At 50.2% G+C, this 12,872-nt stretch overlaps 1 protein-coding gene across 1 annotated transcript in view; it reads left to right on the top strand.

Annotated features, from left to right (window-relative positions):
- The window catches only part of HIVEP3 (human immunodeficiency virus type I enhancer binding protein 3), a 67,450-nt gene that overhangs the window by 47,404 nt on the left and 7,174 nt on the right, over positions 1 to 12,872 (top strand). Inside the window, exon 4 of the mRNA XM_009995148.1 lies at positions 5,825 to 5,923. Within this exon, the coding sequence (XP_009993450.1) occupies positions 5,825 to 5,923 (99 nt within the window). The remainder of the gene's footprint in view (positions 1 to 5,824; positions 5,924 to 12,872) is intronic.

Here is a 12,872-nt window from a genome sequence, read left to right as displayed (position 1 = left end):
TGTGTGGGTTGGTTTGGGGCTGTTTAAGATGGGAGCCAGAAGTCTGTAAGGCAACAAGCAACAGTGAGTTGTTCCTTGTAAGGATTCATATCCAGCTTTTACTTAGGCAAAGTCATGTTGATTTTACTGGAAATTTGCCAAAGGACTTTAGCATTTCACAGAATCCCAGCACATCAGGGGTTGGAAGGGACCTCTGAAGATCATCCAGTCCAGCCTCCTGCCAGAGCAGGACCCAAACCAGGGCAGGTCCCTCAGAAAGGCATCCAGACAGGGCTGGAAAGTCTCCAGAGAAGGAGCCTCCACAGCCTCTCTGGGCAGCCTGTCCCAGGGCTCTGTCACCCTCACACCAAAGAAGTTCTTCCTCATGTTGAACTGGAACTTCCTGGGCTCCAGTTTGGGTCCATTGCCCCTCGTCCTGTCCCAGGGCACAAGTGACAAGAGCTTGTCCTGCCTTCTTGCTGCCCTCATGTATTTATAGGCATGAATTAGATCCCCCTCAGTCCTCTCCAGACTGAACAGCCCCAGCTCTCTCAGCCTTTCCTCCCCAGGCAGGTGTTCCAGGCCCTTCATCATCCTTGTAGCCTCCCTTGGGTTCTCTCAAGTGTGCATTTCATCCTGCCAGTGTCAATGAACAGATCTAAAGGCACAAACTGTAAGAAGAGCCCTGATCAGATAAATGTCACTGTCCTCCAAATTGCTCCCAGGATGATAACTCAGCTCCTGAGCTAGTAGCAATGAGCCTCGAGCCTTTAACTTCTTTATATGATGCGAACTTTGGTCAGATGAGAATCCAGCCCTCAGAGGCTCTTCCCTGCATGAACCTCCCTGAGAGAACAGCATCCCTGTTGTGTTGGAACTTCTCCTTGGTGTGCTTAGAGGGTGCTGTGCATGTACAGACCATGCACTGGGGGGATCAGCTCCGAGGGCTTTGCAGGCTTCTCTGGTTCCTCAGTGCATGTGGGTGTTGCCTGATCTCACCAAAGGAGGGTGAAGGAAGGTGGGAAGCAGAGCAGGGAAAAGCAGAAGAGGGAAGAAGGTACCATTGTTGTGGATTGTCCTTTGGTATTTTGCATAAACTCATTGGCATGGTAAGGGGAGAGGGTTGGCATTGCCCAGGCAGGGCCTTCCAGCTGCTTCCTGGGCAGGCAGCCTGGCTGGGAAAGGCAGAGGAGAAGCCCTGGCATTGCCTTGGAAGGGCCAATTGCCCCCAGTGAAGGGAAATAAATTCACACTGATGGCTTCTGGTAGGGTTTGTCAACCCAGACTGCTGCTCAGGGTGGAGCTGAGGCCAAGCAGATGTGCAGAACAGGTGATTCAGTGATAAGGAACTGGCTGGGTGGTGGAATCCAGAGGGTAGGTGGTCAATGACTCCATGTCCAGATGGAAAGTAGTGACAAGTGGTGTCCTCTGGGGTTCATACTGTGGCAAGTGTTGTTTAATATCTTCATTAATGATAATGACAGTGGCATTGAGCACCCTCAGCAAGTTTCCCAGTGACACCAAGCAGGGTGGTGTGGTCAATGTGCCAAAGGGACAGGATGCCATCCAGAGGGACCTGGATAAGCTGGAGAAGTGGGCCCAGGTGAATCTCATGAGGTTCAACAAGGCCAAGTGAAGGCTCCTGCACCTGGGCTGGGGCAACCAGAGATATCAATACAGGCTGGGGGAAGACATGCTAGACAGCATCCCTGTGGAAAAACACCTGGGGGTACTAGTGGATCAAAAGCCATGAATGTGGAAATGCAGCCCAGAAGACCAAGCACATCCTGGGCTGCATCAAAAAGTCTGGCCAGCAGATGAAGAGAGGTGATTCTGCCCCTCTACTCTGCCCTGCTGAGACTTCACCTGGAGTATGACATCCAGCTCTGGAGCCTCCAACACAAGAAGGATGTGGACCTGTTAGAGCCTGTCCAGAGGGGGACAATGAGGGAGACCAGAGAGCTGGAGCACCTCTCTTATGAAGACAGGCTGAGGGAGTTGGGGCTGTTCAGCCTGAAGGAGAGAAGACACCAGAGGGAACCTTATAGCACCTTCTAATACCTGAAAGGGGCCTCTAAGAAGGCTGGGGAAGAGCTGTTCACAAGGGCAGGTAATGACAGGACAAGGGGTAATGGTTTTATGCTGGAAAAGGGTGGATTTAGGTTGGACATTAGGAGAAAGTGAGGGTGCTGGATCACTGGAAGAGGCTGCCTGGAGAAGTGGTGGGGGCCCCATCCCTGGAGACACTCAAGGTCAGGCCTGATGGGGCTCTGAGCAATCTGTTCTAGTGTGAGATGTCTCTGCTTTTTGTAGGGGGGTTGGACTACGTGAGCTTTAGAGATCCCTGCCAATCCAAGACATTCTGTGGTTCTATGGGTAGGGATCTGCAGGCTGCAGGAGCAACCCTGGGGCTCCCTGTGTCTGCCCAGGTCCTGCAGCAGCAGCAGGGAGAGTGTGTTCTCTGGACAGCAGTGGAGCTAAAGCAACTGGGAGGTCTTGTGTGTCTAACCAGCCTTTGAACGTCTGATGTGGCCAAGGTGGCCACTGTATGGCCCTGAGGACCAGAGGCCTTCCCTTGAATACAGGGCAGCTGCAGTCATGCCCAAAACATTGTTGTTGATGTTGCACCTGCTGGTTTAGCCCTCACTGGGGAGGGGATTTTTACAAGGACATGTAGGACAGGACAAGGGGAAGTGGCTTTAAACTGGAAGAAGGAGATTTAAGTTAGACATTAGGAAGAAATTATTCCCTGTGAGGGTGGTGAGAGCCTGGCCCAGGTTGCCCAGGGAAGCTGTGGCTGCCCCATCCCTGGCAGTGTTGAAGGGCAGGTTGGATGGGGCTTGGAGCAGCCTGGGCTGGTGGGAGGTGTCCCTGCCCATGGCAGGGAGCTGGAACTAGATAATCTTTAAGATCCCTTCCCACCCAAGCCAGTCTGGGATTCTGTGTGTCATTCATGGTGAACTTATGAGATTGTTTTGGGGCTCTGGTAGCACCAAGATGCCTGGTGTTCCTCTCCTCCCCACTCTTCCCACTGTGGGGCTCACAGCCCAGTTCCTGAGGTGCCACAGACAACTTTTGCTCTGCTGGTTGTTTAACCAACAACCCCCTGCTCACACTGAGCATTTCCTTGGGCTTCTATTCTGTGTTTATCCTCATTGGAGGGAATCCAGTCAGGGATTTTGTTGTGGTAACTGAGCAAAGATGGGTCCTTCTTGCCAGCCAAGCTGTGATGTGCCATGATGGACAGGCAGCAGCAGCAGGATTTGAGTTCAACAGCCTGAGTCAATTTATCTTTGCTAGTTAAGTCCAGAATTAAATTCCAGATCCGTGAGGCCACAATTTGGACTTGTTGGATGCTTTTCAGTGAAAGAGTTTTTCACTTTAAACCAGTGGTGGTTCACTGGAACCAGAGGTGTCCAGGAGAACACACTGTTGTCTGACTGGGTGTCTTTGGGTCCATGACAAAATCCCTGATCCAAAGTGGAGAAAGAGAGGTCTGATTGAGAGCAAGGTCCTGAGCCAAGCTGGCCTCATGCTCATACCTGAGTGCCCTAACCATGGGGCTGGGGGTATTTAGGCATGAAGTTTAAAAGAATAAACCTCTCTTATTGGAGACATTTTCTTGCATTTAAATTATTAAATAACTTTTGAACCCACATCCTAGGTCGGTGTTCAGAAGGATTCAGAAGGATTTCTAGTCAGTCTTTGTTTCTCTTTTGTTGGAGCTATTCCATTTTGTATGAAATGGGCTAAATACATAATTCATGGGCTAAAGAGAAACTGACAGGGTAGATAGATGGTTATGGCACTCTCTGTGAGGTGAGGGTGTCATGGGTCATTCTCTGTCCCAATGAACAGTTGCTAATATCTATCTATCTATCTATCTATCTATCTATCTATCTATCTATCTATCTATCTATCTATCATGGAAGGAGAGGCTGATAGAGGCCCTATATGCTCCCACCCAGTCCAGGGGCCAGGTGACTCAATGCATTGCAGGAAACCAGCTGAGGGACTTTATTCCTTGGCTTCAAGGTATAATCAAGTGTGAAAACTCATTTTTTCCTCTTTATTTTATTTATTGTGTATTTTGTTTATTTATTTAGTTTATTTTCTGGGCAAAAAAACAAGCCTGGTGTTCAGCACCACCCTCAAAGTGTGGGTGAATCTGGAAACTCGTGGCACCTTGTGCTGCTGTGGTGGGTTTGGAGGACTCAGCTATCTCCAGGGCTCTGCTGGGAAATTAAGCAGCCCTTGGTGTGGAATCACAGAATCATAGAGCCATTCAGGTTGGAAAAGCCCCTTGGGATCACCCAGTCCAACCATCATCCCTGCTCTACAAAGTTCTCCCCTAAACCATCTCCACCAACACCACATCCAAACCACCTTCAACACACCCAGGGATGGTGACTCCACCACCTCCCTGGGCAGCCTGTCCCAGGGTCTGACCACTCTTGCTGGGAAAACTTTTCTATAATGTCCAGTCTGACCCTGCCCTGGTGCAGCTTGAGGCCCTCCCCTCCTCTTCTGTCACTAATGACCTGTGAGAAGAGACCAGCACCAACCTCTGCAATGACCCTTCAGGTGGTTGCAGAGACTGATGAGCTCTCCCCTCAGCCTCCTCTTCCTCACACTAAACATCCCCAGCATCAGGTCAGGCCTGATGAGTCATGAGAGAGGAAAGGGAAAAACTGAACATTTTTTTCTTTATTTCTCCTACTCTTTATTTTTTCTGTCTGTTCTTTTTTCCCCTCAACAAATGTTCCCCTTGTTCAGCATTTCCCTTAGATATAAGCAAGGTTAATAACTGTCTAATTAGCCCACCTGTAATTTGGGAGTGAGAGAAGCACCCTGTGAGGCTGGCATGCCCAGGAGTGATCCCATCACCCTGTCCCAAAGCAGCAACCAATGCTCCACACCCCAGACCCCCCCTGGAAGGGGCAGCTCATTCCATCCCAGCCCTGAGGAAGCCTCCTTAGTGCTCAGCAGGTTTGCTCTGTGCTGCCAAATCCTGGTGCCCAGGCATTCAGAGGGTGGGTATCCATGACTGCCCCTGCTCCAGGATGCTGAGAACTTTTTCCTGCTGCTTCAGTGCATGCCAGAGCATCTAAGCCATCCTGCTGGAGGGAGAGGGTGATGACAGGGCTTTTCCCTCACACTTGCATTTCATTTTGGTAGTACCAGGCTGTCCTGTGGGGCTAAGGAGCTCCTAAGGTGACCATGGCTGCTGGGATGAGGTGGGAGGTGATCATAAAATCATATCATCACAGCCTGGTTTGGGTTGGAAGGGACCTTAAAACTCATCTAGTTCCAACCTGCTGCCATGGGCAGGGACACCCCTCACTAGACCAGGTTTCTCAAAGTCCTATCCCCCCTGGCCTAGAACACTTCCAAGGAGGGACCATCAGTAGCTTCCCTGGTTATGCTGGATTGGGATGTGTTTCTCTTCCCTACTTTCCCATTTTTCTTTGCTGTCCCATCACAGCTGAAAGCAGCCCAGGAGTTTTCTCCCCCCTAAACCCAGAGGTGTACCCAACTGCTATTTCAGGTTTCACAACACCTGAGAGGTGACCCAAGCCTGCCAGCAAGTCCTGTTCCACCCCAGTGCAGCAGCAAAGGGACAAAAGGAAGGATTTAACCTTATGTCATGGGGCACTTTCAATAGGCAGTGATTTGGGGAGAGTCAGAGGCCTCCTTTGTCTGATTCAGGGCCAAACTGTAAACTTGTTACTACTGAGCTTGCAAAATAGAAAAAAACCCAACAACCAACAACAACAAACAAACAACCAAAAAAAAAACCCAAAAAAGTAATATTGACCAAAATTTACTTTCTGCTTCTTTTCAGGGAATCTGACTAAACATATGAAGTCAAAGGCCCACAGTAAAAAATGTCAGGAGATGGGTGTGTTGGTATCTTCACTGGTGGATCTGGAAGCCGAAGAAGGTAAAATCTTTCATGTTATAAACCTGCTATTGCTGCTAAGAGAGGGCAAGACCCATCTGGGCAGGAGATGTGTTCTGCAGGTCATCCTTTCAAAGATGTGAAGCAGTTTTGTTCACCCCAGACTCCTTCCAGCACCTGTGAGCCCTTGTCTCCCTGCTGGGGGTTGTTCTTCTTTGTCTGAAGTGTTTTGGCTGCCTGAGCCAGAGGGAAGAGTAAATGGAGAGGCCAGGAGCATCCTCTGAGTGCTGCATGTGGTGAGAGAACTGGGGGTGTTCAGCCTGGAGAAGAGAAGGCTCCAGGGAGACCTTAGAGCAGCTTCCAGTGCCTGGGCTGCAGAAAAGGTGGGGAGCAACTATTTACAAGGACTTGGAATGATAGGACAAGGGGTAATGGCCTTTAAACTGGAAGAGGGGAGATGTAGGTTGGACATTAGGAGGAAATTCTTCACCATGAGGGTGGTGAGAGCCTGGCCCAGGTTGCCCAGGGAAGCTGTGGCTGCCCCATCCCTGGCAGTGTTGAAGGGCAGGTTGGATGGGGCTTGGAGCAACCTGGGCTGCTGTGTCCCTGCCTGTGCAGGGGATGGGACTGGATGATCTTTCCAACCCAAACCATCCAGTGATTTTATGATAATAAAGAGTGGATCTGTGGTGCAAGAAGGTGTTTCTTGGTGTTTCAAGGAAATTCAAGATCCTGAGTGACAGGCTGGGGAGGACCCAGGGTCTCTCCTATTTGTACAGAGAGTCTCCCAGACAGCAAAGCCAGACTCCACAGGATGCATTGCATGAAGCTATGAACCCCCACTTTGGTGCTGCAAAGTGCTGCTGGTGGGTGGAAGAGAAACATCAGACCTGGCCCCTTGGTCAGGAGCTGGCAGCATGTTTGAATGGAGCTGAACTGCTGAGCATGAGCCTGGGGGTGACCCTGCAGTGCCTGGCCCATGCAGGCTGGGGTGATGCTCCTGCAGAGACACCTTCCTCCTGAAAATTCTCCAGAGAAATAATTTTCCATAAGGATCATCTAGGGACCTGCCCATCTAACTGTATTTAGCTGATCCCAGGAGACTCCAAATTTCCAGTGCAAACCTGGGCTTTGTCTGGAGGGACTGGTACATTCATGAGCTGCTCCCATCCCTGCCAGCAGACCCAGCATGAACCCCTCAGCACTGCTGGGGATCCCAGCATGCTGGAATGGGGGGAGCAGCATGGGGACCCCTGCTTCCCTCATCCCTCACCTCGTGGGTCTTTTGCCTGTGTAGGAGGAACATGAATCACCTGGGTCAGTAATGACATGGAATATTGCTCAGCAGGGAAGGAGCCAGCAGGACTGAAGTAACATGGTGCTTTGACATTTAATGGCATTATTCTGCTTAACATGAAGATAGGTTTACTCTGACTCACCTGCTCATTTCTTTATCTACTTTATATTATCTACTTATGCACAAACACACACCAAGTCTGTGTAGGACTCTGTAAATTCAGGGTTCTGCCTGTGCTTTCAGGAGGAGGATGCGTGACTCTCCTATTTAGTAATTTCCTGCCTGGTTTATAGTATCTGCAGCTGAATTTCCGTCAAGTCATCCTGGGAAGCAGCTCTCCTCTCTTCTCAGGGAGGCTGGGCAGCATCAGGCAGGAGCATGGTGACCATGAGCACTCCTGTGTCCATCAGCAATGGGGAGGGAATGGTGAGGGAGATCTCCAGGCAGAGAGATGAAGGAATATGGAGAAGCCACATATATACTTAGCTGAAAAAGCTTGGAGGCTGTGCTCTGACAGCTGTGGAGGGTTAGCTTATGGGTCTCCAGAGAACACTTAGATGTTTTTATGATTGTTATTCTGTTTCCTTTAGCAAGACCCTGAGCATTCAGGGCTGAAGCCACAGCCCGGGAATGCTGGGGAAGAAGCCTTTGGGGTAGCAGATCCCAAGTCCTCCTGAAACATTGGGTCACCTGCATTTGCATTCAACAGGTCGTCTGTGTTTCTGGGCAGCAGGGCACCTAGCAGCTCTGGAGGGAGAGGCTCTGGGAGCACAGCCCTGGCTCAGTCACAGGGTGTTTATTCCTGGATAAAACACTTGGTGCCACAGAGCAGGGTGGTGGTTTCTGTTTGCCTTGCTGGCTGCTCATGACACTGTTGACCCCTCCTGGCTGCCACCCCAGAAATCCCAGTGTGAAATCCCAGCTCTTGTGGCTCTCGAGCATTTTCATTTTTTTCTTTCCCCCTCCTGTTTCCTGTTTCACCCCAAACAATTTTGCTTCCCCTGCCCCTGCAGTTCATTCCACCGCAGCCCACAAGGGTTTGTTGACAACGGGTTAAACTGAAGTTCATAAAACACACGGCGCCAGGGTTATTTTTATAAAGTGAACATCAGCTGAGCAAGTTCTGGAGTCGGTGCTGGGAGCCAGGGAATGTTAACTCGGCAGGAACAACAAACAGTGCTTATCACCCTGCTCCCCTGCTGAGGTCAGGTCCATCAGCAGCTTCATGGGGAAAGGGGCTGGTTCCATGGGCAGTGAGTGTCACATGCTGCCTCCCTTATAGGTAATCAAAAAATCCCAAAGTGTGTTTCCCTGCCAGCCTGTGGTGGGAATGGGGTTTGCTCTGCTGCAGCCTCTCTGGAGGGAGCTCCCAGTGCAGTCTCAGGGCTGGGGACACTGTGCCTCCTGTGCATCCCTGGCCACTGGCAACCCCGAGGGCTTTTATTCTCAGCTTTTGCCTGTTGAAGCTCAGAAATGTTGTCTCCCACAACGTGCTGTATCCTTGGAACATCTCCACAGTGGTTAATTGGACAGTGCTGGGGACATTTGCAGGCACTGGCACGTCATCATCCCAACTTAAACTGCACGAGTGGTCAACAAGACATCTGTGGTTCGTGCCACCTACCACGCTTCCAAAAACACACTGAGCACTGAATTAGCATAGTCCCAGCATGATTCCCAAGGAGGAGCCTGGATGTGTCTGTCCTGTTTTGAAGGCACAGAGGGCTGGGTGCAGGGCCATATGATGGGGCTGCAGGGCTTGTGACACTGTCTTGGGACAAATGTGCCTTGGAGGGCTGATGCAGCTGTCCTTGACCTGAACTGACCAGGTCTAAACTTGCCAGCAGTAGGAGATATGTGAGAAGTCCTGCTGCTTAACCAGTCCCAAACCTTAGTGATCTCCCAGTGCAGGGGTCCTGTGCCCTTTTGGCTCAGGCTCTGGTTCAGTCATCTGGGTGGTCAGGGGACAAAGACATGGAAGAAAGAGCCCTATGGCATTGCCAGTCACTGGTGTCCCCTTTCCCAGTGCCTCTCCTGAAGTGTAGAGGGATGAACAAAGGGCCCTCCCAGGCCATGGAGAATAAACATCTAACCACGGCTGAGGCTACCTGACCTCCTGGCAGTGTGGCACTGCCCCCAGGCATGGCTTGCTGCCCTTAACTCTGCTGCAGCTCTTGGCTTTTCTCCACCTCTTCAACCTTTTGACCAGACAGAGACATGCTGTACTTGGCTGTGGCCTTTCCAAAGGGGGACATGGCCAAGGAAACCTGGTTGGGGATTTTGCAGTAGCTGCCCCAAGGGAAAAGCATTGGCATGGGGTGAGCAGTGGGAGGCTGTTCCAGTGTGGGATTGAGAACTCAAATTAATTGATGAATTCCCTGCTGGTCTCCTGTTGTTATGCCACCCATTGGTGATGCTTCTGCAGATCCAGGCTTGATATGGAAAGAGGGAAGTGGCTCCTGAAATGTTGGTTGCATGACTCTGAAAAGAACAACTGTTATTTTAAAGCTTTCAATTATAGTCAATTAGAACTAATGAATCATATTAATTGAGTGTCACTTTTGAAAACCTGCAAATAAGAATTCCTATTTATGTTACACGTAATTGCAGGCTTCTGAGGACAGAACAGCAAGGGCTCACTTCCCCAGTCCAGGGAAAGGCTTTCATTCATTATTTCCTTCAGTCACTCATCCCTGGGCTCATACAGAGTTAATATTAGTGCACTCAGGATGGTGGGAAACCCCATTGCAAAAATGGAGAGCTGGCATGTGGTGAGCCTGAGCTGCTCCCAGACTTTTGTCTTGTGGAAAGAGAAGATAAAACCCTAAGGAAGGTCTGCCTGGCATCCCCAGGTCAGCAGAAAGGTTGGGACATTCAGCTGGGGGATGGGGTTTTTTTTGGCCATTATTGAATCATTGATGTCTGACTTCTGGTCACTGAGGACGTGGTGGCTGGAAACCTCCTGAGCCCAGCACAGATGGGCCCTACCTGGAGGGCAGGGGACAGGAACCCTTTCATTTCAGAAAGGGCTTCTCTCTCCTTGTTGTTGTTGGCCACACAGCTGCTCACTGAAATGTGCTGCACTGGCTGAACCTCATGGCATTATGCAAGCAGCCTGTGTAATTTTAGAATTACAAAAAATACACAGTCCCCATTTCCTCCCATTGATGAAGGCCATTTGTGTTTGTGTAAAGGGGACAGTCTGCCAGGAAGGAATGCAGAAAGGTGAAAATGGGAAGGTGTAGTCTTGGAGGATGTTTCCTTTCCTTCCAACTCCTCTTTCACCTGGTTAAAGGTCACCCTGGACTTGCTGAAATATCAGATGTTCTGCCCCATGAGTAAGGAGGCCCATTATTGAGAAATGCCAAGTAAATACTAAGTAAAGCAGGCAAGAAGATGGTCAGAAAATCATATTTTGTAGGACAGTGGTTGGTGATATTTGGATGGATTAGAAAATGACATAAAAATGGCAGAAAGATGCCTGAGAAAGCAGAGCCCACAGCTGTGTCACACATCCCCTGTTCTCAGAGTAGTGGATTGCAGGGAGCCTTCCCCTGTGTAACCACAGTGTCTTCTTTCTTCTTTGTGAAGAGGCTCAGAACAGGGTCTAGAAAGGATTATTTAATTAAACAAAACCAAACCAAAAAAAGCCCAACAACAACAAAACAAAACTATTTCCATGTGACACAACCTAGCACAGGAAGATTGCTGTGCTTGCCTTTGGGGGCAGGCAGAGAGGGAGCAGCAGTTCCTGAAACTCCCTGGATTATTTTAAACTAGAGTTATATTTCATTTGATTGTTTTTATTTCTATTTAAGGGGCAGGAGAAAGTAAGGGTTGTTACTATAAAAGGAGATTGGAGCATAATTCTTCACTCCTGCATCGGTTTTGCTCGGTGGGATTGCACCAGTTCGGTAGAATAACCCTAGAACAACACACATGTAATGAAATGCAGCCCTTGGACAAAGCCATCAACAGGGCACGTTTTCACTGGCTCCCTCCATCTCTCCCTCCCTCTCTGCCTTCTCCTGACTTGCCCTTTCTCTGCCCATCAGCTCAGCCAAACGCACGGCAAGAGGCCAGGGCTGAGCTCCCTGTGAGGAGGCCAAAGCAAACTCCCTTTGGGCTGGCCCTGCAACATCCCCCTTGGTGGCAAATACAAACAACCCTCCCCAAAAGGGAGCTGCCTTCACATTCCCCTCACTCCAACCCTTCTGACCTTGCTGGCTGTCCTGGCCCAGCCCCTGTCCCTTGTGTGGCTGTGACTAAAAAAAAAGGGAGACCACCCAGGGCAGGGCTCTGGGATCCAGGCAGGGAGGCTGAGGCTGGAGCTGCCTCCCCATCCTGAAGCCCAGAGATCTCAAGCCCTGAAACCAGAGTCAGGGAGTAGCTCATAGCTCTGGTAACGAAACACATTCCTTTTCCAAGTCAGAAATATGCACAGTTCACCCTGCAGCTGGGAGGACTGGGTGTTTGGAATAATATTTGCTCTGAACTCAGTTCCTTTGGGAGTTTGCAAACAAACCACCACTGGATCCTGGTCCAGCAAACACCATAATTATACAAGCATTTCCCAGTGTGGATCAGGCTCTTGGTGGAGAGTTGCTGACTTGGGCTCCAGGCTGTGCAAGCTCTGCAGTAGGTCACCCTTCATGGACTAGTTAACAGATACTTTGGAAATGGGGTGGGGAGCAAACGAGATGCATTTCAGGCTGACCCCGGGATGGATAATCAACCAGGGTAAAAATACATGTCTTATTTCACTGGTAATGCCAAATACTTCATGAAGGAACTGAAGGAACTCCTGGAGGAAAGGAGCCTGAGGAGAGACCTTCACACTCTCTCCAACTGCCTGAAAGGAGGTTGGAGTGAGATGGGGGCCAGTCTGTTCTACCAGGGAACAAGTGATAGAACAGGAGGAAACAGCCTCAAGTTGTGCCAGGGGAGGTTTAGATTGGATATTAGGAACAGTTTCTTCCCCTAAAGTGTTTTCAGACCGTGGCCCAGGATGCCCAGGGCAGTGGTGGAGCCACCATCCCTGGAGGGATTTAGAAGGATGTGGTGCTGAGGGACATGGTTTGGTGGAGGCCTGGGCAGGGCTGGGTTAACAGTTGGACTTGATGATCTTAAAGGTCTTTTCCAACAGTGTTTTGATGATTCCATGAGCGTTTACTTGCAAGGCCCTGTTATTCAAAGTAAACAGGTCACAGTGATGTCTCCCTTTGTGAAAGCCACCCTGCCCATGGCAGGCAGGTGTGCTCCAGTCCCAGCCTCAGCTCCACTTCATGTCCCCTCCAGCACATTCTGCTGGCAGATGACAGCTCCAAATGAAAAACATTCCAGCCTTCCTCAGAGGAGAAACAGTGTCCTAGGCTGAACTGACAGGGAGCAGAGGCCAGTGAGATCCGTGGCTTCACCCAGGTGTCAAAGCACCATCTCCTTCCAACGCTGGGGACCAAGTGTGTCCCAGCAGCTCTGCACCCATCGCCTTGATGCTTGGCACAGAGTTTGAGAAACTGCTATTTTAGTAGCCCCTCCTGAGAGTGAGGTTGTGTTGAGCTGCAGTGACATCCAGTGGCTGTTCCCGAAGGATCTCTCCTGCCTGAGCTTCATTCCTGCAGGATCCCTGCATATGTGCGGGGCCAAGTGCAGGTATTTCTGAGCAGAGCAGTGGGTGAGCCAGCAGAGATCTGC

Source organism: Chaetura pelagica, unplaced genomic scaffold (genome assembly GCF_000747805.2).
Source record: "Chaetura pelagica isolate M959 unplaced genomic scaffold, ChaPel_1.0 scaffold273, whole genome shotgun sequence".
NCBI classification, from domain to species: domain Eukaryota; kingdom Metazoa; phylum Chordata; class Aves; order Apodiformes; family Apodidae; genus Chaetura; species Chaetura pelagica.
This window is presented reverse-complemented; position numbering and strand designations above follow the sequence as displayed.